The sequence below is a fragment of the Anolis carolinensis genome, chromosome 2, assembly GCF_035594765.1.
Source record: "Anolis carolinensis isolate JA03-04 chromosome 2, rAnoCar3.1.pri, whole genome shotgun sequence".
NCBI lineage: Eukaryota > Metazoa > Chordata > Lepidosauria > Squamata > Dactyloidae > Anolis > Anolis carolinensis.
Genome location: NC_085842.1, coordinates 156,089,392 through 156,116,878, shown reverse-complemented (window position 1 = coordinate 156,116,878; position 27,487 = coordinate 156,089,392). Strand labels below are relative to the sequence as shown.

The 27,487-nt window shown below is 44.8% G+C and overlaps 1 protein-coding gene across 2 annotated transcripts; it reads right to left on the bottom strand.

Moving 5' to 3' along the window:
- Window positions 1–27,487, bottom strand: LOC134296309 (uncharacterized). Of its 2 annotated transcripts, none has more exons than XM_062970875.1 (22): window positions 26,991–27,487; window positions 26,828–26,898; window positions 18,000–18,078; window positions 9,312–9,394; window positions 9,053–9,110; window positions 8,879–8,949; window positions 8,691–8,721; window positions 7,776–7,852; window positions 7,621–7,693; window positions 7,158–7,291; window positions 6,883–7,033; window positions 6,600–6,772; window positions 6,364–6,489; window positions 6,165–6,270; window positions 5,896–6,033; window positions 5,579–5,755; window positions 5,308–5,454; window positions 5,095–5,214; window positions 4,896–5,004; window positions 4,605–4,667; window positions 4,296–4,490; window positions 1–2,434 (listed from the first exon to the last, which is right to left on the bottom strand). In XM_062970875.1, the coding sequence occupies exons 1-21, from the start codon at window positions 27,444–27,446 to the stop codon at window positions 4,303–4,305; spliced, it is 2,631 nt and encodes an 876-aa protein (XP_062826945.1). In that variant the 5' UTR covers window positions 27,447–27,487; the 3' UTR covers window positions 1–2,434; window positions 4,296–4,302. The 2 variants fall into 2 exon arrangements, with proteins under 2 accessions (XP_062826945.1, XP_062826946.1); XM_062970876.1 differs by having other exon boundaries at window positions 9,053–9,107.

Sequence of the window (27,487 nt, the reverse complement as noted above, 5' to 3'; positions counted from 1 at the left end):
TTAAAAATAAAGCAGTACATTTATTCTATTAAATACTACAACATTATACGATACAATCATAGAAGGTAAACTACAAAAAACAGAGCATAAGGGATACTCTCATCGTTCGGTTCAAGGGCAGTTCTTCTCCAACGCTGAGCTGAAAGTCCTAGGATTTGCAGTGGAGGGAGGAGGGCCTTGGGAACCCTCCGCCAGAGAAGCCTGGGCCTTCCCCCACTGTAAGCCCAGGACTATATTTGCACCAACTACATTCCCTTCCACACTGCCCCTTACCCCAGGATCTGATCCCAGATTATTTGGCAGTGTAGACTCAAATAATCCAGTTTAAAGCAGATAATCTGGGATCAGATCCTGTGAAATAGGACAGTGTCGATCTCCCCTAAACTTTAGTACTATCATCTTCTCTAACTTCTTCTTCTTAGGCCTTGTCTAAACTGCCATATAATCCATTTTGAAATACAGTTAATATGCATTCTGAAGCAGGATTATATGGCAGTTTAGATGGGGCCGACAGCCTTATCTACACTGTCATTTCATGCAGTTTGAACTGTATAATATATTCAGGTTGGATCTATACTGCCCTATATATCCAAGGATCTGATCCCAGACTATCTGTTTTTCCCAGACTCATAATAAGCAGACAATCTGGGATCAGGTCCTGGGATAGAAGGCAGTTTAAACCCAGCCTCATACGCAGTTCAACCTGCATGAAAGGGTCAGTGTTGATGGGGCCTGAGTTTGGGTCTCCCTCCCCAAAGGAATTCATGGAAAATGCTAAATTAAAAGGAAAAGGTTATATTTATTCTAATAACACATTAAATAATATGGAAAATGCTAAATTAAAAGGAAAAGGCTATATTTATTCTAATTACACATTAAATAATATGGAAAATGCTAAATTAAAAATAAAGTATTACATTTATTCTAATTCTACATTAAATAATATAATGATATAATTTTAAATTACAATAAACCGAGAGTGGGGGGTTTCTTTCACTGAGCTGCTCAAGGGCGGCTCTTCCCCTCCGGCGCTGGGCTGTGAGTCCTGGGGTTTGCAGAGGAGGGAGGAGGGCCTTGGGAACCCTCCGCTGCAAGAGAGGCCTGGGCCTCCCTCCCTCCACGGCCAGCCCTGGATTCACAGGAGGCAGCCCTAGAAGCCAAAGGGGAAGAGCGGCGCTTTCGCAGGGGAGTGGAATCCTCTCCCACACAAGACAATAATAAATATATTAAAAACATACACATTTTAAAAACAGCACATACACATTTTTAAAAAAGTACATACACATTTTAAAATTTAACAATAAAACAAATAAAGAAGTCCTGTCTTCTGTCTTCTTCCTGCAGGCACCAGTCAGGGTCCATGGATGTTACGTGTCCCTCGATGGTCACGGTCCCTCGAAGGTCAGGGCCCGGCACCCTTGTTGTTACGTCCCTCGATGACCAGGGTCCTTTGATGTCAACTGTCCCTCGGTGGTCATGGTCCCTCGAAGGTCAGGGCCCGGGTCCCTTGATGGCATGTCCCTCGATGACCAGGGTCCTTTGATGGTGTGTCCCTCGGTGTTCCCACGAAGGTCACTGTCCCTTTCTTCATCCATCTGGAGTGGCCCTGCAAGAAGCGCAGAGTGGTGTCAATAGAGTCCGCCACCCCTCCTCCTCCTCCTTATTGGCTCCCAGCAGCCAGGCCTCCTTCCGGGTGAATCCAGGTGAGCAGAGAGGCGGGGGGGGGGGGGGCAAGGGGAACCCAAGGGGGATCTCAGCCCATCGGGAGACACAGCACCATGGATGGAGAAATGGCCACCTTTCCCCAAATGGAGCTGAGCCTCCCGAGATGCCTGGACAGATGGAGGGGCTGAGACCCCCTGCCCCTCCCCTTGACCCTTTGGATGTTGTGGGGACAGAGGAGGGGGCAATGGGGTTGTTTGGGGGGGAAGGAGGAGGGAGGGGAGGAGGGGCGGCACATCTGGGTGGGCAAGAGGGAGGGAGAAGCGCCCTTGGTGGGATGCCACCTTGGAGAAGGGAGGGAGGGAGGGGGCGGTGGTGGCATCCCAGGCCGAGAGGGAGGGGTCAGGGAGGGGGCGTAGGTCAAAGGAGGCAGGGGCCCAGCCCAGGTGGAAGAGGAAGGCCCAGGGTGCAGGTGGTGGCCCCTCCCCTCCAGGCCCCCAAATCCCACACAGAAAAGAACAGAACAGAGCACAGCAGAGGGGCCTAGGTGGTCTTCCTTCTCTGCTCTGCTCTGCTCCCAAGGGCCCCAGGGTGACAATGGGGCCCAGAATGGGAGCGGGGCTTCTCTGTGTGTGTGTGTGGGGGGGGGGGCAGGGCTTCCCTGGGCCAGGGCTGGGCAGACTCCCACCTCCTGAACGCTACTTCCCTTTGGTGATGCGGCACAGCTGGAGCGGAGGTGTTCCGGGCGGGCGCTCGTGGGATTGTGGTGTTCCTGCAAAAGGGAGAGAAAGCAGGGCTTGGGTCTCCTTCTACTGGTGCCTCTCTTTGGGCCTCAGCTGAAGGAGACCCCAAGGCGCACCTCCCTTGGCTCCCCTGCTCCCCTCTCTTCTCTTCTCCCCTCTCTTCTCTTCTCTCCTCTCTGCCCTAAGAGTCTCCGCTGCCTGTGTTTCCGTGTGCGCTTGGAGTCTCTACACTCCAGGCAGATCAGACCTAATACTGTTGACTGAGCTCCTTTCTTCCTTTCCTTTCCTTTCCTTTCCTCTCCTTTCTTCCTTTCCTTCTTTTCTTCCTTTCCTTCTTTTCTTCCTTTCCTTTCCTTTCCTTTCCTTTCCTTTCCTTTCCTTTCCTTTCCTTTCCTTCTTTTCTTTCTTTCCTTTCCTTTCCTTTCCTTTCTTCCTTTCCTTCCTTCCTTTCCTTCTTTTCTTTCTTTCCTTTCCTTCCTTCCTTCCTTCCTTCCTTCCTTCCTTCCTTCCTTCCTTCCTTCCTTCCTTCCTTCCTTCCTTCCTTTCCTTTCCTTCTTTTCTTTCTTTTCTTTTCTTTCCTTTCCTTCTTTCCTTCATTCTTTTTTCTTTCTTTCCTTCCTTCTTTCCTTCTTTCTTTCTTTCTTCCTTTCCTTCCTTCCTTCCTTCCTTCCTCCTTTCCTTCTTTCTTTTTCTTCCTTCCTTCCTTCCTTCCTTCCTTCCTTCCTTCCTTCCTTCCTTCCTTCCTTCCTTCCTCCTTTCCTTCTTTCTTTTTCTTCCTTCCTTCCTTCCTTCCTTCCTTCCTTCCTTCCTTCCTTCCTTCCTTCCTTCCTTCCTTCCTTCCTTCCCTCCCTTCATTCTTTTTTCTTTCTTTCCTTCTTTTTTCTTCTTTTTTTCCTTCCTTCTTTCCTTCCTTCCTTCTTTTTCTTTCTTTCTTTCTTTTCTTTCTTTCTTTCTTTCTTTCTTTCTTTCTTTCTTTCTTTCTTTCTTTCTTTCTTTCTTTCCTCCTTTCCTTCTTTCTCTTTCTTTCTTTCTTTCTTTCTTTCTTGCTTTCTTTCTTCCTTTCTTTCTTTCCTTCATTCTTTTTTGTTTCTTTCCTTCTTCTTTTCTTTTTTCCTTCCTTCTTTCCTTCCTTCTTTCTTTCCTTTTCTTTCCTTCATTCTTTTTTCTTTCCTTCCTTCTTTTTTTCTTCTTTTTTCTTCCTTCTTTCCTTCCTTCTTTCTTTCCTTTTCTTTCTTTCTTTCTTTCTTTCCTCCTTTCCTTCCTCCTTTCCTTCTTTCTCTTCCTTCCTTCCTTCCTTCCTTCCTTCCTTCCTTTCCTTCATTCTTTTTTCTTTCTTTCTTTCTTCCTTTCTTTCCTTCATTCTTTTTTCTTTCCTTCCTTCTTTTTTTCTTCTTTTTTCCTTCCTTCTTTCCTTCCTTCTTTCTTTCCTTTTCTTTCTTTCCTCCTTTCCTTCCTTCCTCTTTTCCTTCTTTCTCTTTCTTTCTTTCTTCCTTCCTTCCTTCCTTCCTTCCTTCCTTCCTTTCCTTCTTGCTTTCTTTCTTTCTTTCTTTCTTTCTTTCTTTCCTTTCCTTCCTTCCGTCCTTCCTTCCTTCCTTCCTCCCTTCCTTCCTCCCTCCCTTCCTTCCATCAGTCCCACTAACCCTCCCTCCTTCCCTTTCTCCCTCCTTCCTTCCTTCTCTCTTTTTTCCACCCTCCCTCCCTCTCCCCATTTCCTCCCTCACTCCCTCCTTCCTTTCTCCATCCTCCCTTCCTTCTCTCCCTCTATTCCTCCTACAACCCTTCTTACCTCCTCCCTCCCTTCCCCATTGCTTCCTCTTTTCCCTCCTTCCTCCATTTCCTCTTCCCCCTCCCTTCCTCCCTCCTCCTTCTTTTCCTCCCTCCCTCTCTTACCAGTCCATCAGGCGGGTGGCCTCTTGGCGTACTCTGGGGGGTACCTCTCCCGCCTGCAGGGAGCCGCCAAGCGCCGAAGAGCAGCCCGCAGCCCGTGTCGGTGGTGTAGGGCAGTGACCCTGGCAAGGATGGTCTTAGTCTCCCTGCCAACTCGCCTGACTTCAGGGTCACGGTCTTCAAGGAGGTTGATCAGCCCTGGAAGGAAGAGAGGAAAGGAGGAGGAAAGGCAGGTTAGCAGGTGAGGGGTGGCCCATGGACCCCCCGGGAGGCTCTCTCCCCAAAGCCCAGCGCCTCTCAGGCCCCACTTACAGGCGTGGTAGGTGTAGAGGTTCCTGTCGGCACACATCTTGTAGTTCTTGTGCAGAATGTGGCCTGGAGAGAAGAGAGGGACCACTTCCATGAGCAAAGACCCCCACACTAGACCCAAGGAAGGGGAAGACCCAGAGGGCCCAGGGGGAGGAAGGGGAACCTGAACTTTGTTCTCCCCAAAGAGGCTCAGGATCCCCAGAAGGGGGGAAGAGGCCCCTCCTGCTGCCCCAAAGGCGGATCTGGAGGCCAGGAGTGGGCACAAAGGGGGCCAAGACCCTCCCAGTTCCTTACCGACTAACATGGCTGCCACCTTTCTAGCCGATGGACGTTGGCTTTTAAAGATACGGAGGCAGCCATACACCTGTTCCTCCAACTCTTTCCTGGGGCGGCAATGATGGATCTAGAGAAGAGACAGGGGTCAAAAAGGGGGCTCCTTCTGCCCACCGGGCATAAGGACCCTTGACTCCCATGCCTCAGGGTGGGCACTCACCAGGCGCTTGGAGATCTTATGCAGCAGCTCCTGCAAGCTGAAGGTGTCCTCCGCCAGAACGCTGTCCTTCAGGTGCCAATTCAGGACGTCCGCCGCCTCCCTGAGGGTCTCCCTCGCAGTCTGCAAAGAAAAGAAGAAAGCTGAGTCAGTTCCACTTTCCTTCCTACCTTCCCTCCCTCCTGAGCCCCAGCACTGGGCCTCCCTCCCGCCTACCTTGGCCACCTCCTCATCCTCATCCTCCACATGCATCAGCACCACCAGGAGGTCACTGATGGTTTGACGCTCCTGAAGAGGATGTCCCGGGCGCCAGATGAAATGCCGGAAGCATTCGAGGGCTGCCGTTCGGATGTTGGCCGCCTCCTAAAAGGGAGAAGGAAAAGGAGACCCTATACTCCCTGTTTCTTCGCATGAAGCCCCTTCTCAGGGCTTGGGGAGAGGGGGGAGCCAGCGCCCTCCCCAAAAAGGCCCAGGGGTTAAGACTCACATGGTGGAAGAGGCGGCGGCATGTGGCAGTTAGGTGAACCTTCGCAAGGGCCCGGTCTTCAATATGCAGCAGGGGCTCCAGCTGGCCAGCCAGGTTCAGGAACTCCATGGCGATGTTAGTGTGCGGTGATTGCATTCCGCCGATGATGCCGTCTAGGAGTTCCTGAAGGCCCATGGTCTGAAAAGAGAGAGAAAGGAGGATACATTCAATGCAGAGAACTCCCGACCATAGGCCTTCCCCCTTGTTTGGGGAAGGTCCTTCCTATGATCACAAGAGCCTCTCTCTGGTGCGTAGAGCCTGGGCTCTGCCTGGCTTACCTCCCAGTATGTCTCGCAGAGCAGGAGAAGGCCCTGCCTGCTCTGATGTTGGACGGCCAGGCTGTGATGTTGAAGCCAGGCCGTCAGCAGTGCCCAGGTCTTCTCCGAGGAGTGTGGGCGCTGGCCGATCTTCAGCAGCTGAAAGACAAGAAGAGAAGCATGAAGGGCTGGAGCTAGGAAGGGAAGCACTGCCTCTCCTCTCCTTGTCTCCCCAGCCTTGCCCTAAGGCCCCTTCCAACCCATAACCCTGGCTGAACAACCCTTCTCACCTGGACGTAGAAGGCCACCACGCCGGCCGAATGCTCCAGCGGCGCTTCTTTCTCCCAGATGGAATGCAGGTGCTGGACTAGGGAGGAGGAGGACTTGAGGAGGCTCCTGGAAGACAAGAAAGACCCCTGTGAGGGAACCCAGCCAGAGAGAACAAGCTGGGCTTCCTCCCTGAACCTCCATCAGCCCTTAGCTCCTTACCGCAACTGGAGGGCTATCCCCTCAGGGCAGATGCTTGGGTCGTCTTCTAGCATCCACTCGGAGGTCCTGTTGAAGGACTTCGGTGCCACCCTCTTCACTAGCACGATGATGATATTCGCCAGTTCTCTGAAAAAGAAAGAAAAAGGCTTACTTACTAGTGAAGGGTCTGAGTCCCCCTTCAGCCCCCCAAAAGGGCTGGGAGTCCCGCAGACCCTTCCTCCCCACCCTCTCCTTACTCTGGAGGAACGTAGCTGTTGCTCCGGTTCCTGCTGGGTGCCTCCAACCCAGGCCTTGTGACCTCGATGAAGTTGGTCACCAAGGCGAGCAGAAGCTCCAGGAACCACCCCTCCAGGCGCGTGCTGTCCCTGATGTGTCTGACGATCCCGCCGATGGCCCGCGTCGCTCTTGCCTGTGGAGAGAAAGAAGGAGGCTCAAATGCAAGGAAAGGTCAAGAAAGAGGGGGCCCCGTTCTCCTTCCCCAGCCCCCTAAAAACAGGGTGCAGGTGGGGAGGTCCTTACCGTGACCGCATCAAAAGTAGGGCTGCCCTGTTCCTCGCCCTCCTGGGCCAGCCAAGGTCCCTCCTTTACCTTGGCCAGGAACAGGTCCAGCGCCGCTTCCAGGCAACAATATGGTGAATTGAGTACGGCGCTTACTAATTCACCACATGCCCTGTGAATGAAGAAAGGGAAGAGGGAGCCAAGGTCAGGGTCAGCCTTGGCTCCAACCCTATGGGGAGACCGCTCAGGGCCCCCTGGGAATAGGGGAGTGGCACCCCCAGGCCCAGCTCCCTTACCTCCCGCCGGACTCCAGAAAGTGGTCCGTGGCCATCTTTAGATGTTTTCGGGCCACGTAATCCACTGCCTGCGTGACCTCTGCAGAGGAGGAACTGCAGACCAGCAGGCAAAGATGGTGTAGGTGTTGTTTTGCCTGTGAAGAAAAAAGAAGAAGAGAAACAATGGCACCTGGCAGCCATGGAAAGGCTCCTGGGCCAAAAGTGCAGGGAGAGCAGTGGCAGGTGAATGCGTGTGTGATGCTTGCTGGAAGGAACTGGGCATTGGGGTCCCTACATACCTTTCCAGTGGCCAAAGAGACCACTGGGGAATGGCAGGAGTTGAGAAGAGCAGCCTACCTGAAGGCTGGACATCTCTCGACAAACCTGCCATCTAGAAGGTCGATGGGGCATCCTGAGAAAGGCGTTGGGCGATGCCTCCTTGGTGGTGGCTGCAGGCCTCACCAGGAGGAACTCTAAGCTTTACCTGTTCTGGGTCCAGGGAGGACCATCTCCTCGGGTGCAGGGCAGGATCTTCATCTTCGCCGGGTCCTACGGAGCTGGAAGAGAGGCACAAGAGGTGAGACCTGGTAAGACAAGAAGGGGGGCAATGGTCACCCCTCCTGGCGAAGGGCAACGCACCTGCTTGTACTGGGGAGAGGGTCCCACACCTCATCCTCCAGGCTGGGGATGTCAGCCAGCGTTGCCGCTTCGGAGTCCTGTAAAAGACAAGGGAGAAGAGGAGTGAAATTGGGGCTGCCCCCTTCCCTCATGGGTGTGGGGCCAAAAGGGAAGGAATGGGAAGACAGCCCAGGGGAGGAAGACTAGAGTAGGAGTTGGGAATCACCCTGGACCACTCAAGTCTAGATGTAGTCAGATAGATGATAGGACTAGATTGAGGGAATCCTTTCCCTGTTTCCAAAGCATGCCCAGATAGGCTCTACTGTGTTTCCCCTCTTTCTATCCTGTTTACCTCACATCCCTTACTTTGATGTTAGTAGAAATGTGAATCTTCAGGGACACTAACTTCTCATTGGTCAGAATGTTTTATGGCCCCAATAAACTGGACCATGAGTTCGGAACCATTTTGGTTCAGTTTCTTCTCTCTTTGTTCTTCAAGCTAATAGCAGCATCTTGCTGTCCCTCTAGGCAAGATGTGACTATCTAGATGTTTGTTATTTTTCCTTTCTTATTTTTCCTTAGAAACTAGTCTAGAAAGCTAGACAGCTCCCAAACCTTTCTATCTACAATGGAATTCTTTTTACCTGAATAAATGTTTTTTGAACTTTTACTGAGCCTCTGCAATCGATAGCCATCCTAACAGAAAAAGGCTTCTCTTTGCTCACCGCGTGTAAGTATCTGCTGTTTTTGAAAGTCTGCTTTTGCTACTCTGCTACACTTTTGGTGGAATCTCCCCCAGAGAGGGATAAATTGAGTCTAACGGCTCAGAGATTACCACAATAAAAGGTGTGGTGGGGAGAGGAAAAGAGGTGTGGGGATGGAGAGGAAGCAGCCCCCCCCCCCCCCCCGTTTTGATCACCCTCTTCCGTCTCTTACCGTCAATGTCTTCAGAGGGGGCTCATGGACACTGCAAGGAGAGAGACAAGAAAGCAAGGTCAGAAGAAGTTCTCTCCTATCTCTCAGGTGGAGCCCACCAAACCCCCTGGAATAGGGCTGCATGCGAGGCCCCCTTGGCCTCACTTGGGGGGTAGAGGGGACCTCCGCCTGCCATGGGAAGGACCTACCTCTCTGTATCGAGGGCCCGGGCCGCCCCCTCCTCCAGGACCTCCGAAGGGATCCCAACTTCCTTTGAACCCTGTTGAGGAGAAAGAAGAGAGAAGTGGATGCTCTGAGCAAGAACCCATCTCCCGAAGGAGAAAGGCAAGCTCTTCCCTTTCCAGCCCCCTTCTTTCACTCACCAACTCTATGGGTTGTTTGTCCTTTGGTGAAGTCAGGATTTGCTCCGAGAGGAAGCTGCTAGAAGGACAAGGGAAAGAAGAAGAGTTTGAGATCCCTGGCCGCCTTCTCCCTTCCATTCCCAAGGCCAGCCCCATCCCAAGGCCCTTGCCAGCCCCTAGGAAGAAGGCGGCGTCCTGGGATGCCCCCCTCCAGATCTCTGGGCCCCAAAAACCCCAACCCCCAGCCTGGCCTTCCCCCCCAAACATGAATAGGAGGTACCTCTCTGCACTCTCTGAGGTCTGGTTCTTACGCTCCGCCTGAAGGCTGCTAGCCTCCCAGGGGAGCTTCTCTCTCCCCAGAAACTGCAAAGAAAGAAAGGGAAACTCAAGGTTCCACCAAAGAAGGGCTTCTCTGCGTCAATCTCCCTCTTTCCACCCCCCTCTGTTTCTAAGAACTGGAATCCCCAGTAAAGTTTGGACTGTCACCCCCAGCATTCTTCCCCATTGACTACACTGCCAGAGGCTGCTAGGATTTGTCAACAGCCTTCTTGAATTGCTTTGCTCAGAACTGGACACAGGGTTATTCCAAGTGAAGAAGTCTGAGCAAAGCAAAGCAAAGTGAGACTACAGTAGAGTCTCATTTATCCAATGTTCTGGATTATCCAACGCATTTTTGTAGTCAATGTTTTCAATACATCGTGATATTTTGGTGCTAAATTCGTAAATACAGTAATTACTATATAGCATTACTGCATATTGAACTACTTTTTCTGTCAAATTTGTTGTATAACATGATGTTTTGGTGCTTAATTTGTAAAATCATAACCTAATTTGATGTTTAAAAGGCTTTTCCTTAACCCCTCCTTATTATCCAATATATTCGTTTATCCAACGTTCTGCCAGCCCGTTTATGTTGGATAAGTGAGACTCTACTGTATTATTTATTTATTTATTTATTTGCTACATTTATATGCCGCCCTTCTCACCCCGAAGGGGACTCAGAGCGGCTTACAAATTAAATTTACATACAATATTATATTATTAGCATAGTACAATACTGGCAATAAATTACTATATTGTACTCTATCTATATATTGTAATATTATTAGTAATATTACATGTAAAATATAATATATAATTAATATTATTATATTGTATTATTAGTATTATATCGTATTACAATATAATATTATGAATATTATATGTATATACAATATGTTATAATTATTATATATTATTGTAAATTATATTGTGTGTGTGTGTGTATATATATATATATATATATATAGGAGCCCCGGTGGCAGAGTGTGTAAAAGCACTGAGCTGGAGACCGAAAGGTCCCAGGTTCAAGCCCCGGGAGCGGCGTGAGCGGCCGCTGTTAGCTCCAGCTCCTGTCAACCTAGCAGTTCGAAAACATGCCTATGTGAGTAGATCAATAGGTACCGCTCCCGCGGGAAGGTAACGGTGCTCCATGCAGTCATGCCGGCCACATGACCCTGGAGGTGTCTATTGACAACGCCGGCTCTTCGCCTTAGAAATAGAGATGAGCACCAACCCCCAGAGTCAGACATGACTGGACTTAACGTCAGGGGAAAACCTTTACCTTTACTCTCTCTCTCTCTCTCTCTCTCTCTATATATATATATATATATATATATATATCTAGCATAGCATGTTAGGACTAGGACTTCCCTCCATCTCAACACTATGCTTCTATTGATGCAACCTAGAATCGCATGGGCTTTTTAAGCTGCTGCATCACACCCTTGACTCGTGTTCAGTTTGCGGTCTATTAAAACTCCTAAGTCCTTTTCACATGGATTCCATCATCCAAGTCCTCACTGAAGACGATGCATAGCCTTAAAGGCCCAGGACAGGACCCTCTTGATGGTGCCCCACTGGTCCCTTCTCTCCAGGATGAAGAAAGAGGAGCCACTGGACAGAAGCATCCTCTGGCTTCGGCCTGTGAAACAATTCCTGATATACCTGACAGGAGCACTGTCTCGCCCACATTCTACTGGCTTCTGTGTGTCTTGGGGAACCTTCCCAAAGGCCTTCCTGAAATCAAGATGTGCTGCACCCACAGCATCCCCTTCATTCACCAAGATTGTGAGATTTTCAAAGAAAGTGTGTGGGAGTTTTCTTCTCTGGAGGCTTCTAGGCAGAGGTTGGATGTGTCAAAAGGGATGGACATCTGTTAGGAGGGATTGGGTGGGCCTTCCTGTCTGGCAGAAGGGGTTGGACTGGATGGCCCTTGGGGCTCCTTCTATTTATTTCCCATATTTGTACCCTGCCCTTCTCACCCTGAAAAGGACTCAACAGGCAACAATTCGATGTTAACAACACACAATTCCAAAATAAACAATTACAGTAGAGTCTCACTTATCCAACACTCGCTTATCCAACGTTCTGGATTATCCAACGCATTTTTGTAGTCAATGTTTTCAATATATCGTGATATTTTGGTGCTAAATTCGTAAATACAGTAAATACAGCATAACATTACTGTGTATTGAACTACTTTTTCTGTCAAATTTGTTGTATAACATGATGTTTTGGTGCTTAATTTGTAAAATCATAACCTAATTTGATGTTTAATAGGCTTTTCCTTAATCTCTTCTTATTATCCAACATATTCGCTTATCCAACGTTCTGCCGGCCCGTTTATGTTGGATAAGTGAGACTCTACTGTACAATTAAAATTGAAACAATTAAAACATCAATTAAAATCATGCAAATTCAAATAATAGTCCAAGGCCCACCCTTTAGTCTTTTTTATTGTTTTATCCCACTCCCACCCTCCCCTCCTTATACATGCAATTTATACAGTAAACTACAGAAGTTACATTTGAAATACATTTGAGTACCCTTCGGGGTGAGAAAGGTGGGGTATAAATGGGGCAAATAAATAAATAAATAAATATCGATTTCGGTCCAATTTTTTCCACTCCACATCTTAGCATATTTTCTAAATAATTCCTAACTGGTTCCCACGTCCTCTTAATGATTGTAACCTTTTCAATTTTATTTATATTGTTCCATTTGCAATTTGTTATTTTCACATTTAACATATTATTTATATACTTATACCAATTCATCAGTGTCTATTTTGTTTTACCTTTCCAATCCCTCACTAAAATAATTTGCGCACATGCTATGAATTTGTCAACCAATTTTTCTTTTTTTATATTCTTCACTCCTGTTATCCTTGCAAGTAGTACATTTCTATTAACTATTGCTATTTGTAGATTTAACATTATATTGATTTCTGCTTCAATCATTCTGCAGTATTTTGTCTGAATGCATCTCCCTCTATGAACCATTGCGGAGATTAAGATCTTCCGGGTTTTAAATAATGGTTTTAATGTAAAGATAACTGATTTTAGTGTTTATGTATTTTTATGGTTTATTTTATGTTCGGGCATTGAATATTTGCTATACCAAATACCAAATGTATTTAATGCTTAGACCATAGGTTTTCGCATGCAAGACAAACAAACAAATACACAAAAGCCAGACCATCAAATACAATATAAAACATGCCATTAAAACCCTATATAAATCATTAAAACATTAAAATGCTGCAAATATCAATGTCAGGATATGCCCTTCAAATACTACATATTTCATGGATTAGCACCAACATAATTAAAAACAAGATAAAACCAAGTAAGTACAACATTATTAAAACCCAAGCAGGGAACACATTGGATATAAAAAACCACTATTAGTTAAAAGCATGGTTTTAAATAATGGTTTTAATGTGAAGATAACTTATTTTTGTCTTTATGTATTTTTATGGTTTATTTTATGTTCTGGCATTGAATGTTTGCTATATATATGTTGTGCTCCACCCTGAGTCCCCTTCGAGGTGAGAAGGGAAGAATATAATAATAATAATAATAATAATAATAATAATAATAATAATAATTTATTTTTCTATCCTGCCACCATCTCCCCAAAGGGACTTGGGGCGGCTAACATGGTGCCAAGCCCAAAACAAAACAAATATGACAGTTAAAACCAATATACTGTATATACTCGAGTATAAGCCTAGTTTTTCAGCCCTTTTTTAGGACTGAAAAAGCCCCCCTCGGCTTATACTCGGGTGAGGGTCCTGGTTGGCTTATATTTGGGTCAGCTTATACTCGGGAATATATGGTACATTTATTATTTTTCTCTATTATTATTGGTATTATTACATTTATTATTTTTCTCTATTATTGTTACTACTATTACATTTATTTTACTCTATTTTTATTATTATTAATACAGTTATTATTTCACTCTGATCTTATTATTATTATATTTATTATTTTACTCTATTACAACATGTATTATTTTCCTGTATTATTATTTATTATTATTATGACATGTATTATTTTACTCTATTATTATTAAAAGGATACATAGGCACATTTACATTGAAGAAGATGAGAAAAATGATTTAATCAGAGTTGGACAATCTTATCTTAAATTAGAGCTTTATGTAAATATTCAAAAACATTTAACCTACTGATGCTTCAATTAATGTAATTTTATTGGTATCTGTTTTTATTTCTGAAATTTACCACTATCGGCTTATACTGGAGTCAATGTTTTCCCAGTTTTTTTGTGGTAAAAATAGGTGCCTCGGCTTATATTCGGATCGGCTTATACTCGAGGATATACAGTCATCAATGTGTTACAAATACACATGTTCATAGAAAGCCTAGCTCTTATACTCAAGGTTTGTGAGTCCAGTGATACAAAGTTCATGTTCCACATAGAAGACTGTGCATTCAAACCTATATGTCCAAGTTTGTAAATCCTTTTTGAATCCAAAATTTTAAATAAATCCAAAGTTTATAACCATCCACGACCAGTTTTGACTGTGTAGTCTTCCTCAGGTGGTAATTTACAAAGGTACAGAAAACCTAAAATAGCTAATTTTCCACTGTAGCAAGTTCTTCAAGTAAATAAATTTAATGTATAAGTATCATTGACGAAGTATACAAGTGTTTTATAGCCACTCATATGTATTCCCTGTAGGTACACTCCATCGATGATACTTATACATTAGGTGACCTTGGGTAAGTCACACTTTCTCAGCCTCAGAGGAAAGCAGCAGCATCCTCTCTTTGAACAAGTCTTGCCAAGCAACTCCTGTGATTGGATTACCATAAGTTAGTAAGTAACTTTATTTTTCTACCCTGCCACCATCTCCCGGCAGGGACTCTGGGAGGCTACATGGGTCAGAAGCCCAAAATATAAAACAATAAATCAGTTAAAACACATTGCAATGCAAACACAATAAAATCAGCAGTTATACAAAACAGTTACCTTAACCAAAACAATACAGTAAATCATAAAATCTCAGTTAACATATAAATCAGATAAAAATAAGATCAGTTAGAATAAAATAAAATAAAATGGGACACCAGTTTGATGGAGGGGATGGCATGGTTAGGAATGGCTTGAAGGCACAATGACCTAATCTAACCTAAAACTAGGAAATGAAGCACCTAAATACAGTAGAGTCTCACTTATCCAACACTCGCTTATCCAACGTTCTGGATTATCCAACGCATTTTTGTAGTCAATGTTTTCAATATATCGTGATATTTTGGTGCAAAATTCATAAATACAGTAATTACTACATAGTATTACTGCGTATTGAACTACTTTTTTGCCAAATTTGTTGTCTAACATGATGTTTTGGTGCTTCATTTGTAAAATCATAACCTAATTTGATGTTTAATAGGCTTTTCCTTAATGCGTCCTTATTATCCAACATATTCGCTTATCCAACATTCTGCCGGCCCGTTTATGTTGGATAAGTGAGACTCTACTGTATTAGGAATAATGTTTTTATTCTGTGTGATATTGGAATCAATTACAGTAGAGTCTCACTTATCCAACACTCGCTTATCCAACATTCTGGATTATCCAACGCATTTTTGTAGTCAATGTTTTCAATAAATCGTAATATTTTGGTGCTAAATTCGTAAATACAGTATTATTACATAACATTATCGTGTACTGAAATGCTTTTTCTATCCATTTGTTGTAAAGCATGATATTTTGGTGCTTAATTTGTAAAATTATAACCTAATTTGATGTGTAATAGGCTTTTCCTTAATCCCTCCTTATTATCCAATATATTCACTTATCCAACGTTCTGCCGGCCAGTTTATGTTGGATAAGTGAGACGCTACTGTATATGGGACTGTTGTGGACTTTTCTTGTAGCTTTGAACCCTGGCTGATTCCTGCTTGGTGGAATATTTTGTTGGGAGGAGTTAGCTGGCCCTGATTGTTTCCTGTCTGCAATTCACCTGTTTTCAAATTGTTATTCTTTATTTACTGTCCTGGTTTTAATTTTTTGTAATTCTTAGAGCCAGGATTAGGAGGTTTTGTGGGAGCCAGTGGGAGTTTTGTGGGAGCCTGGGAGGGCGCTGAGTGGAACACTACAAATCACCTTTAGTGAGAAGCTTATCTTGCGACCTTTATGAGGACCACATTACCATTTCACAGATGGGAAAACTGAAGGTATAAAACAGCTAGACTTGTTACCTTGAACTAAGATTTGAAGACTTGAAGATCAACACCACGTGTGGGCAAACTTTGGCCCTCCAAGTGTTTCGGCTATTAGGAATTGTGAGAGTTGAAGTCCAAAACAACTGGAGGGCCAAAGTTTGCCCATGCCTCATTTACACTATTCTCTACAGATGTTGCAACACAGACTTTACATACTTTCATCCTTTTTAAGCTTTTAAGATGAAAATAACAATCCCTGGAATAAATCCAATTTTCATTCTGAAAGTCTGTACAATGTGGTAGTGTATTTCAATTATAAGAGCAAGTACCAGTTGTTACAAAATGGATCTTGGAGCCCTCGTGGACAAGTTAAACATGAGCCAACACTGTGGCAGTGCCTTAAAAATCCAATGGGATTTTGGCCTGTATCAATAGGAATATCTAGATCCAGGGAAGTCATGCTATTCTGATATTCCAGGGAAGTCATGCTATTCTACTCCATTCTGCCTTGGTCAAACCAAGGAATACTGTGTCCAATTCTGAGCACCACAATTGAAGAGAAATGTTAACAAAATGGAAAGTGTCCAGAGGGCAAGTAAAATGATCAAGGGTCTGGAGAAAAAGCCCTATGAGGAGCGGCTTAAAGAGCTGGGCATGTTTAGCCTGCAGAAGAGAGGGCTGAGAGGAGACATGATAGCCATGTATAAATATGTGAGGAGAAATCATAGGGAGGAGGGAGCAAGCTTGTTTTCTGCTGCCCTGCAGACTAGGATGCGGAACAATGGCTTCAAACTGCAGGAAAGGGGATTCCACCTGAACATTAGAAAGAACTTCCTCACTGTGAGAGCTGTTCAGCAGCGGAACTCTCTGCCCTGGAGTGTGATGAAGGCTTCTACTTTGGAGGCTTTTAAGCAGAGGCTGGAGGGCCATCTGTTGGAGGTGCTTTGAATGCGATTTTCCTGCTTCTTGGCCGAATGGGATTGGACTGGATGGCCTACAAGGTCTCTTCCAACTGTAGAATTCTATTTATGTTTTACTAATTGCTTATTATTGATTGTTGTGGGTTTTATACTGCATTTGTTGTTGATTGTTGTTGGTTTTATTTTGCATTTAATTGCATTATAACAAGCTGGAAGCCGCTTTGGGTCCCTTTGTGGGAGAAAAGCGGAATATAAATAGATGTCACTAATGCTTCGTGAATATCAAGTGCAGAGCTTTCATCAGATATGAAATTAGTCCATAAAAAAGTGGTCCCTACCTAAATATATTAAAGGTACCAGCTTGTGCTTGATCTTGAAAACTAAGCAGGGTCAGCCCAGGTTAGTACGTTGATTGGGAGCAAACAATAAATATCAAGTGTTGTACACTAGATTTCAGAGTAGGAACTGGTAAAAACACCTCCAAGTATGCCTTATCTTAAAAAATCCTATGAAATTAATATTTATTATTTATTTATTTACAGTATTTATATTCCGCCCTTCTCACCCCGAAGGGGACTCAGGGCGGATTACAATGAACACATATATGGCAAACATTCAATGCCAACAGACAAACAACATACATTAGACAGACTCAGAGGCATTTTTAACATTTTTCCAGCTTCACGATTCCGGCCACAGGGGGAGCTGTTGCTTCACCGTCCAGTAGTGGCTGTACTTCCGCATTCCTTTCCTCGTGTTTTGCTGGCAGTTTTATGGTGTTGTAAATTAGCCTCCCGCATAAAGCGTCCCTAAATTTCCCTAATTGACAGGTGCAACTGTCTTTCGGGGCTGCATAGGTCAACAGCAAGCCAGGGCTATTAATGGTCGGAGGCTTAACCCGACCCGGGCTTCGAACTCATGACCTCTCGGTCAGTAGTGATTTATAGCAGCTGGTTACTAGCCAGCTGCGCCATAGCCCGGCCCCATAATAGTCATAATAAGTCAACAGCTGACTGAATGAATGCACACACTACACCAACTTGCCCAAAGCTCCACTTTGTCAACTGCTTAGAATCATAGAATCATAGAGTTGGAAGAGATCTCATGGACCATCCAGTCCAACCCCCTGCCAAGAAGCAGGAAATTGCATTTAAAGCACCCCCGACAGATGGCCATCCAACTATGCTATCCAAAGAGCTGTTCGGCAGTGAAACTCTCTGCCTCAGACTGTGGTGGAGGCTCCTTCTTTGGAGACTTTTAAGCAGAGGCTGGATGGCCATCTGTCAGGGGTGCTTTGAATGTGATTTCCTGTTTCTTGGCAGGGGGTTGGACTGGATGGCCCATGAGGTCTCTTCCAACTCTATGATTCTATAATTCTATGAAAGCGCTAGCACTCTCTCTCTCTCTGGAGTTACACTTTAAACTGTTCCATCTTAAAAACAAATTCAGCTTAAGAATAAGCCTACAAAACCTATCTTGTTTTTAACTATTTCTCAAAGGTTCGTGGGAGGGAGAGGCCTCCTTCCTTACCTTGGACGCTGGCCTCACTTCAATTATCAGCGTCCGGGGAGAGGGCGCCTCCGTGCGCGTTCCTTGTGTCTCCGGAGGACTGGAAGGGGACAAGAAAATGTATTATTTATTGATTTACTACATACCCTGTTTCCCCTAAAATAAGACATCCCCAGAAAATAAGACCTAGTAGAAGTTTTGCTGAATTGCTAAATATAAGGCCTCCCCTGAAAGTAAGACCTAGCAAAGGTTTTGTTTGGAAGCATGCCTGCCAAACAGAACACCAGAGCATGCAGGATTGGTAAATGAGTGTTGTACATGGAAATAATGGTAATAATAAGAAATTCTTGATAGGATTCACAGTTTGTCTGGTTATGCTGGTTATGCTGGTTTGTGATGGCAACTACTGTACAGTATATAATAAATGTTCATTTTTTTTTGTTCAACAATAAATGTGAATTCTTCTTCATGGAAAAATAAGACATCCCCTGAAAATAAGACCTAGAGCATCTTTGGGAGCAAAAATTAATATAAGACACTGTCTTATTTTCGGGGAAACACGGTATATTTCTAACCTGAAAGGGACTCAGAACAGCTTGAAAAAAACTTGAAAATGCTCAAGAAAAACTCATGAGAAAAACTTATGGGCCAAAATTGCCATGCATACCTGATATGCCCAGATTTGAATACTGATCGGTTTGGAGGGGAATTGGCCTGGACATTTGGGAGTAGTAGGTACTGGGATTTATAGTTCACCTGCAATTAATGAGCACTTCAAACCCCTCCGATGATGGACCAGGACCAAATTTGGCACACAGAGCCCCCATAACCAAAAGAGCATATTACTTAAGTTTGGGGAAAAGGGAGTTATAGTTCACCTGCATCCAGAGAAACAGTGACCCCCACCGACAATGGATCGGAACTAAACTTTGCACAGAGAAGTCTCATGACCAACTGAACATACTGCAGGGGTTTGTGGGAATGGGCCTTGATTTTGGGAGTTGTAGTTGACATGCATCCAAAGAGCACTGAACCCAGCCAATGACGGATCTGGATTAAACTTGGCACACAAACTCAACATAACCTGTGATGGATACTGACAGATGTTTTGGGACAATTGCCCCTGGAATCTGGGAGTTGTAGCAGTTCACCCCCATCCAGAGAGCACTGCAGCCAGGCGATGACCAGCCAACGACAGATCTGGACCACACTCGGTACACAGACCCAAAATGGCCAACTTTGAATACTGGGAGGGTTTGGGGAGAATTGACCTACGATTCTGGGAACTGTAGTTCACCCACTCCAAACTGAGAATACCTGACAATCAAAAACAAATCATGCCTTTTTCAAATAACCCGGGCATCGCTGGGTTCCCAACCTAGTGTGTGTGTGTGTGTGTATATATATATCTATATATATAAAAGAGTGATGGCATCACGGCGACCCACAAAACAACAAAACTACAGCCCCCCCCCCAACCTCAAAATTTGACGACACAACCCATCATCCACAGCTCTAGGTTGATACAACAAAAAGAAAAGAAAAATAAAGTCCTAATTAGAGAGAGAGGAATAATTGCTTTTATCCAATTGCTGCCAGTTAGAAGGCTAAGCCCCTCCAACTTGGTCTCCTAGCAACCCAATAAAAAATAATAAAAAACACTAAAAAATAATTAAAAACACTAAAAAATTAATACAATAAAATACCATAATAACAAAAAAATAACTAAAAATTATACAAGAAAATAATAAAATATAATAAATAAAAAGATAACTTACAATAAAATTAATTAAAAAATACAAATAACGTCAAATAAAAATTACACAACAATTTTTACCCAATACCACCACCACTTTGCCACAGCAACGCGTGGCCGGGCACAGCTAGTATATATATATATACACATATACACCAGTATATACTTGAGTATAAGCCGACCCAAATGTAAGCCGAGGCACCTAATTTTACCACAAAAAACTGGGAAAACATTGACTCCAGTATAAGCCGAGAGTGGTAAATTTCAAAAATAAAAATAGATACCAATAAAATTACATTAATTGAGGCATCCGTAGGTTAAATGTTTTTGAATATTTACATAAAGCTCTAATTTAATCTAACTCTGATTAAATCATTATTCTCATCTTCTTCAAAGTAAATGCGCTTATGTATACTTTTAATAATAATAGTGAAATAATAAATGCAGTAAAATAATAAATGCAGTAAAATAATAAATGTAATAGTAATAAGAAGATCAGAGTGAAAAAATAAATGTATTAATCATAATAAAAACTAGATTAAAATAAATGTAATAGTAACAACAATAATAGAGCAAAATAAATGTAACAATAATAGGGTAAAATAATAAATACAACAATAATAGAGTAAAATAATAAATACAACAATAATAGAGTAAAATAATAAATGTACCATATATTCTCGAGTATAAGCCAACCCGAATATAAGCCGGCCAGGACCCTAACTCAAATATAAGCCGAGGGGGGCTTTTGCAGTCCTAAAAAAGGGCTGAAAAACCCGGCCTATACTCCAGTATATACGGTGTGTGTGTGTGTGTGTGTATATATATATATATATATATATATCTCAGAGAAACGGGGAGAATCGGGAACCCTCTATCCCAATTGCATGGAGGAGAGATCAAGTCCCCTCCCCTCCTCCCAATCTAAGATTATCCTTTACATACAGCTTCCTACAAACTCCTGAAAACTCCAGCAACCTTCTTAAATGATCAAGGCTCTGCAATTGGTGCAAATCCCTCCCCTTCCAGGCTTCCAATTTGTTCCAGGATTTTCTGCATTTTCCCTCTTACAATACTGGTTTGAAACTGCATAGAAATGTCAGCGTGGATAGATTATTATGTCTTTAATCCTCCTGTATTAAGAGCCCCACTTTCCATCTGAACGTGCTCTAACCAGGGTGTCCCAAAAAAGGTATACACACTTAAAAACAGATACAGTAGAGTCTTACTTATCCAACATAAATGGGCTGGCAGAACGTTGGATAATCGGATATGTTGGATAATAAGGAGGGATTAAAGAAAAGCCTATTAAACATCAAATTAGGTTATGATTTTACAGATTAAGCACCAAAACATCATTTGACAGAAAAAGTAGTTCAATACGAAATAATGCTATGTAGTAATTACTGTGTTTACGAACTTAGCACCAAAATATCACGATTTATTGAAAACATTGACTACAAAAATGCGTTGGATAATCCAGAATGTTGGATAAGCGAGTGTTGGATAAGTGAGACTCTACTGTACTTTAATTGAGGTTTGTTTCCCCCCCCATGTTAAACCCATTGGAATTAATAATGGAAATCAAGTCCCTTCTACGTTGCCTTATGTTCCAGGATCTGATTCCAGATTATCTGATATAAACTGGATTATATGAGTCTCCACTGCCATATAATCTGGGATAAGAAGATAATCTGGTTTAAGATCCTGGGATATAGGGACAGTGTGGAAGGGGCCTCAGGCTGGAACTACACTGCCCCTATATCCCAGGATCTGATCCCAGATTATTTTATCCAGGATTACCTGGCAGTGTAGACTCATATACTCCAGTTTAAAGCAGATAATCTGGAATCAAGATCTTAGGATATAGCAGCAGTGTGGAAGGGGCCCCAGGCTGAATCTATGCCCTAATTCCCAGGATCTGATCCTAGATTATCTTCTTATCCCAGATTATCTGGCAGTTTAGATTCATATAATCCAGTTCAGAGTAGATAATCTGGGATCAGATCTTGGGATACAGGGCAGTGTGGAAGGGATCTCAGGCTGGATCTATACTGGCCTTTATTCCAGGATCTGATCCCAGATTATCTTTTTATTCCAGATTATCTGGTAGTGTGGACTCATATAATCCAGTTCAAAGGAGATAATCTGCTATCAGATCCTGGGATATAGGAGCAGTGTGGAAGGGGCCTCATGGTGAATCTACACTGCCCTATATCCCATGATCTGATTCCATATTACAGTAGAGTCTCACTTATCCAACATTCCCTTATCCAACGTTCTGGTTTATCCAACACATTTTTGTAGTCAATGTTTTCAATATATCATGATATTTTGGTGCTAAATTCATAAATACAGTGATTACTACATAGCATTACTGCATATTGAACTACTTTTTCTGTCAAATTTGTTGTATAACATGATGTTTTGGTGCTTCATTTGTAAAATCATAACTTAATTTGATGTTTAATAGGCTTTTCCTTAATGCCTCCTTATTATCCAACATATTCGCTTATCCAACATTCTGCCGGCCCGTTTATGTTGGATAAGTGAGACTCTACTATATTTGATTTAAACTGGATTATATGAGTCCCTACTGCCATATAATCTGGGATAAGAAGAAAATCTGGAATTAGATCCTGGAATATAGGGCAGTATAGATCCAGCCTCAGATTTAAGTTTTGAACAAAGGAAAATAATTTTAAAATGTGACTGGAAGTGTGAAAAGGTAAAGTCCAAAGAGAGTTGAGGAGGGAGTTTCAAGGAGACTTGCCATAAATCGAATATGATATTTTTGGAGTAACCTTTTTGTCCCTGATCATATCCACCACTGGAATGAGCCCCAAGAACATAAGGCACCATTGTACAAGACATGGTTCATGCCTCACACTTTTACAGTCAGTTGAAACATTTTGATACTTTTTATAATTTTTTTCCATATGTGTTGTATGATGCTGCCAACACACAAAACTGTTTATTCCTGTCCTCTCCCTGTATATATTATTAATACCAACGTACAGCTTTATTGATATCCAGTGAGCCCCCCTCAGTATCAACTGTTGACTGGTTACAGCTCTCTCCATGGATTCCAAAATCTGTGGATGCTCATGTCACATTATATGCAATGGTGTGGTAAAATTGCATTCCTTATATCACTTATCCAACATAAATGGGCTGGCAGAAGGTTGGATAAGCAAAAATGTTGGATAATAAGGAGAGATTAAGGAAAAGCCTTTTAAACGTCAAATTACGTTATGATTTTACAAATTAAGCACCAAAACATCATGTTTTACAACAAATCGACAGAAAAAGCAGTTCAATACACGGTAACATTATGTAGTAATTACTGTATTTACGAATTTAGCACCAAAACATTGCAATGTATTGAAAACATTGACTACATAAACATTGACTAGGTAAAGGTAAAGGTTTCCCCTGACGTTAAGTCCAGTCGTGTCTGACTCTGGGGTTGGTGCTCATCTCCATTTCTAAGCTGAAGAGCTGGCGTTGTCTGTAGACACCTCCAAGGTCATGTGGCCGGCATGACTGCATGGAACGCCGTTACCTTCCCACCGGATTTGAACCTGGGACCTTTCAGTATGCAACTTCAGCAGCTCAGTGCTTTAATTTTGGCAGGTGAGTATTGTGAGGTAGGGGGGAATTTGCATGTGGGAGGTGATTGGCTGGGGAGTGAGAGGAGGGAGGGGCCCCTGGGAGGGAGCAGGGATATGCAAATTTTGGCAGGTGGGGATTGTGAGGTGGCAGGAATTTGCATGTGGGAGGTGATTGGTTGGGGAGTGAGAGGAGGGAGGGGCCCCTGAGAGGGAGCAGGGATATGCAAATTTTGGCAGTTGGGGATTGTGAGGTGGCAGGAATTTGCATGTGGGAGGTGATTGGTTGGGGAGTGAGAGGAGGGAGGGGCCCCTGGGAGGGAGCAGGGATATGCAAATTTTGGCAGTTGGGGATTGTGAGGTGGCAGGAATTTGCATGTGGGAGGTGATTGGTTGGGGAGTGAGAGGAGGGAGGGGCCCCTGGGAGGGAGCAGGGATATGCAAATTTTGGCAGGTGGGGATTGTGAGGTGGCAGGAATTTGCATGTGGGAGGTGATTGGTTGGGGAGTGAGAGGAGGGAGGGGCCCCTGAGAGGGAGCAGGGATATGCAAATTTTGGCAGTTGGGGATTGTGAGGTGGCAGGAATTTGCATGTGGGAGGTGATTGGTTGGGGAGTGAGAGGAGGGAGGGGCCCCTGGGAGGGAGCAGGGATATGCAAATTTTGGCAGTTGGGGATTGTGAGGTGGCAGGAATTTGCATGTGGGAGGTGATTGGTTGGGGAGTGAGAGGAGGGAGGGGCCCCTGGGAGGGAGCAGGGATATGCAAATTTTGGCAGTTGGGGATTGTGAGGTGGCAGGAATTTGCATGTGGGAGGTGATTGGTTGGGGAGTGAGAGGAGGGAGGGGCCCCTGGGAGGGAGCAGGGATATGCAAATTTTGGCAGGTGGGAATTGTGAGGTGGCAGGAATTTGCATGTGGGAGGTGATTGGTTGGGGAGTGAGAGGAGGGAGGGGCCCCTGGGAGGGAGTAGGGATATGCAAATTTTGGCAGGTGGGGATTTTGAGGTGGCAGGAATTTGCATGTGGGAGGTGATTGGTTGGGGAGTGAGAGGAGGGAGGGGCCCCTGGGAGGGAGCAGGGATATGCAAATTTTGGCAGGTGGGGATTTTGAGGTGGCAGGAATTTGCATGTGGGAGGTGATTGGTTGGAGAGTGAGAGGAGGGAGGGGCCCCTGGGAGGGAGCAGGGATATGCAAATTTTGGCAGGTGGGAATTGTGAGGTGGCAGGAATTTGCATGTGGGAGGTGATTGGTTGGGGAGTGAGAGGAGGGAGGGGCCCCTGGGAGGGAGCAGGGATATGCAAATTTTGGCAGGTGGGGATTTTGAGGTGGGAGGAATTTGCCTTTTCGTAGTCAACTAGCTGTGCCCGGCCACGTGTTGCGTTGCTGTGACTTTTTGGATTTGTTTGTTGGCCAGATGGATTAGCAGTGAATAGCCTTGCAGCTGCAAAGTGTAGCCGTTTTCTTCCTATTGTAATCCAAGTTTGGTGAGCTAGAATACACTGAATAGTCTCGGTGTGGCAGGTATACCTGCTGTTATTAGTCACCTTGATTAGCATGTAATGGCCTTGCAGCTTCAAAGCCTGGCTGCCTCCTCCCTGGGAAATCCTTTGTTTGGAGGTGCTAGGTGGCCCTGATTGAACCCCCTCCCTTCCTGTCCAGGGAGTTGAAGAAGGACCAGCAGAAGACAGGGCTGAGTGGAAGGCGCCTCCCCCAGGCTGATGTAATCAATAGCAATGATATTTAGTAATAATATGAAGGATGTGGGCGGACTACAATTTCCCAAAAATTTTGGGTCATTTCCCCCAAAACTTCCCCAATATTCACAGTTGGGCATGTTGAGTCTGTGTGCCAAGTTTGGTCCAGATCTATCTTCAGTGCTCTCTGGATACGGGTGAAGTACAACTCCTGGATAGCAAATTCAACCACCTCCAGACCCCGCTACTATACCAAGTTGGCCGTGTTGGCTCTTGCACTGCATTTCATTGGGTTGTGTTATATGGGTCTACACTGCCTTATTATTATTATTATTATTATTATTATTATTATATAATGCGGTTTGAACGGCCTTGGACTGCTTTACATGGGTCTATGCTGACCATATAATTCAGTTTGAACTGCATTGGTCTTTGCTTTCAATGGCTGCATTTCAGTATTAATGTCTAGTCCATGTGATGGCATACTATGGGGCATAGCATTAATACAAACTCTCAAGCAACCAGAGACAACTCTCAGTTATCCGGCATTGACCACTCCCCACGGGTGCCGGTTAAATGAGAGTCAACTGTCATAGCATTAATACAAACTCTTAAGCAACCAAAGACTCGCAGTTATCCGGCATCAACAACTCCCCTCGGGTGTCAGTTAAATGAGAGTCAACTGTCATAGCATTAATACAAACTCTCAAGCAACCAGAGACAACTCTCAGTTATCTGGCATCGACCACTCCCCACAGGTGCCGGTTAAATGAGAGTCAACTGTCATAGCATTAATACAAACTCTCAAGCAACCAGGGACGACTCTCAGTTATCTGGCATCGACCACTCCCCACGGGTGCCGGTTAAATGAGAGTCAACTGTCAGCATTAATACAAACTCTCAAGCAACCAGAGATGACTCTCAGCTATCTGGCATCGACCACTCCCCACGGGTGCCGGTTAAATGAGTCAACTGTCATAGCATTAATACAAACTCTCAAGCAACCAGAGACAACTCTCAGTTATCCGGCATCAACCACTTCCCCTCGGGTGTCGGTTAAATGAGAGTCAACTGTCATAGCATTAATACAAACTCTCAAGCAACCAGAGATGAGTCTATAATGTTCTGACCATTGCTAATTTAATCTAAACAGCGAAACTGAGGCCCTGGGCTGAGTGGGTTGCTAGGAGACCAAGTGGGTGGAGCTTAGCCCTCTAACTGGCAGCTATTGGATAAAAACAATTATTCCTTTCCCTCTAATTAGGACTTCATTTTTCTTTTCTTTTTGTTGTATCAACCTAGAGCCGTGGATGATGGGTTGTGTTGTCAAATTTTGAGGTTGGGGAGCCTGTAGTTTTGTTGTTTTGTCCGGTGCCCTGATTCCATCGCTATTTTATATATATAGAAGATGGAGCCTCCGGTGGCTCAGTATGTTAAAGCACTGAGCTGCTGAACTTGCAGACCGAAAGGTCCCAGGTTCGAATCCGGGGAGCGGAGTGAGCGCCCGCTGTTAGCTCCAGCTTCTGCCAACCTAGCAGTTCGAAAACATGCAAATGTGAGTAGATCAATAGGTACTGCTCCGGCGGGAAGGTAACGGCGCTCCATGAAGTCATGCCGGCCACATGACCTTGGAGGTGTCTACGGACAACGCTGGCTCTTCGGCTGAGAAATGGAGATGAGCACCAACCCTCAGAGTCGGTCATGACTGGACCTAACGTCAGGGGAAACCTTTACCTTCCCTTCCCTTAGGGTGGGGGGACCCCGAAGGGAACGGGGGGCCAGGGCTTACCTTGGAGGATCCACAGGAACAGCTACGTTTTCGGGGCTCACGCGGCGAAGCGAGCGCCTCGTCCTGACCTTCTGCAGAGGGAAGCAATTAAGGGGGCCCTCAGTGCCAGAACAGAGCTGGCCCCGGGGCCCCAAAGGGAGCGGGAGGGGGGTGCGGTCCTTACCCTGAACCACGAGTCCAGGGCCGTCCATCGGGGGGCACGCGGAGGGACTTCTGGCGCAGAGGCATCGCTCCCGGCTGGCCTCAGTGGGAGCTGTCTGGAGTGCTCTCTGCCCATCTTGGTGCTCAGGAAGGCAATGCCAGCGCCAACTGACTTGAGGCTTCTCAGAACCCTCGGTCTCCATGGCAAGAACGGAACCTTTTCAAAGGAAAACAACCCGCAGCCTGGAGATGCTCCTGGAAGGGAGGGGCCCCCAGCAGGATGGAAGCAAGGAAGAGTGGCCCCATGCATCTTCCTTTTCTGCTCTTCTGCTCTGAAGGGTGGACTCAGGGGCCATGAGACCCAAACTTTGTGTGCCACAGTGGGTGGGTGGCGATGTTTCTCTTGCCAGGACAAAGTTTTTGCCCTGTAATCCACTTTCCCCATGCCTTTAGGATAAAAGCGATCAGGAACAGACATGCATAACCCAGGAACATCGCCCTGTAGTTCCCAGACGCAAG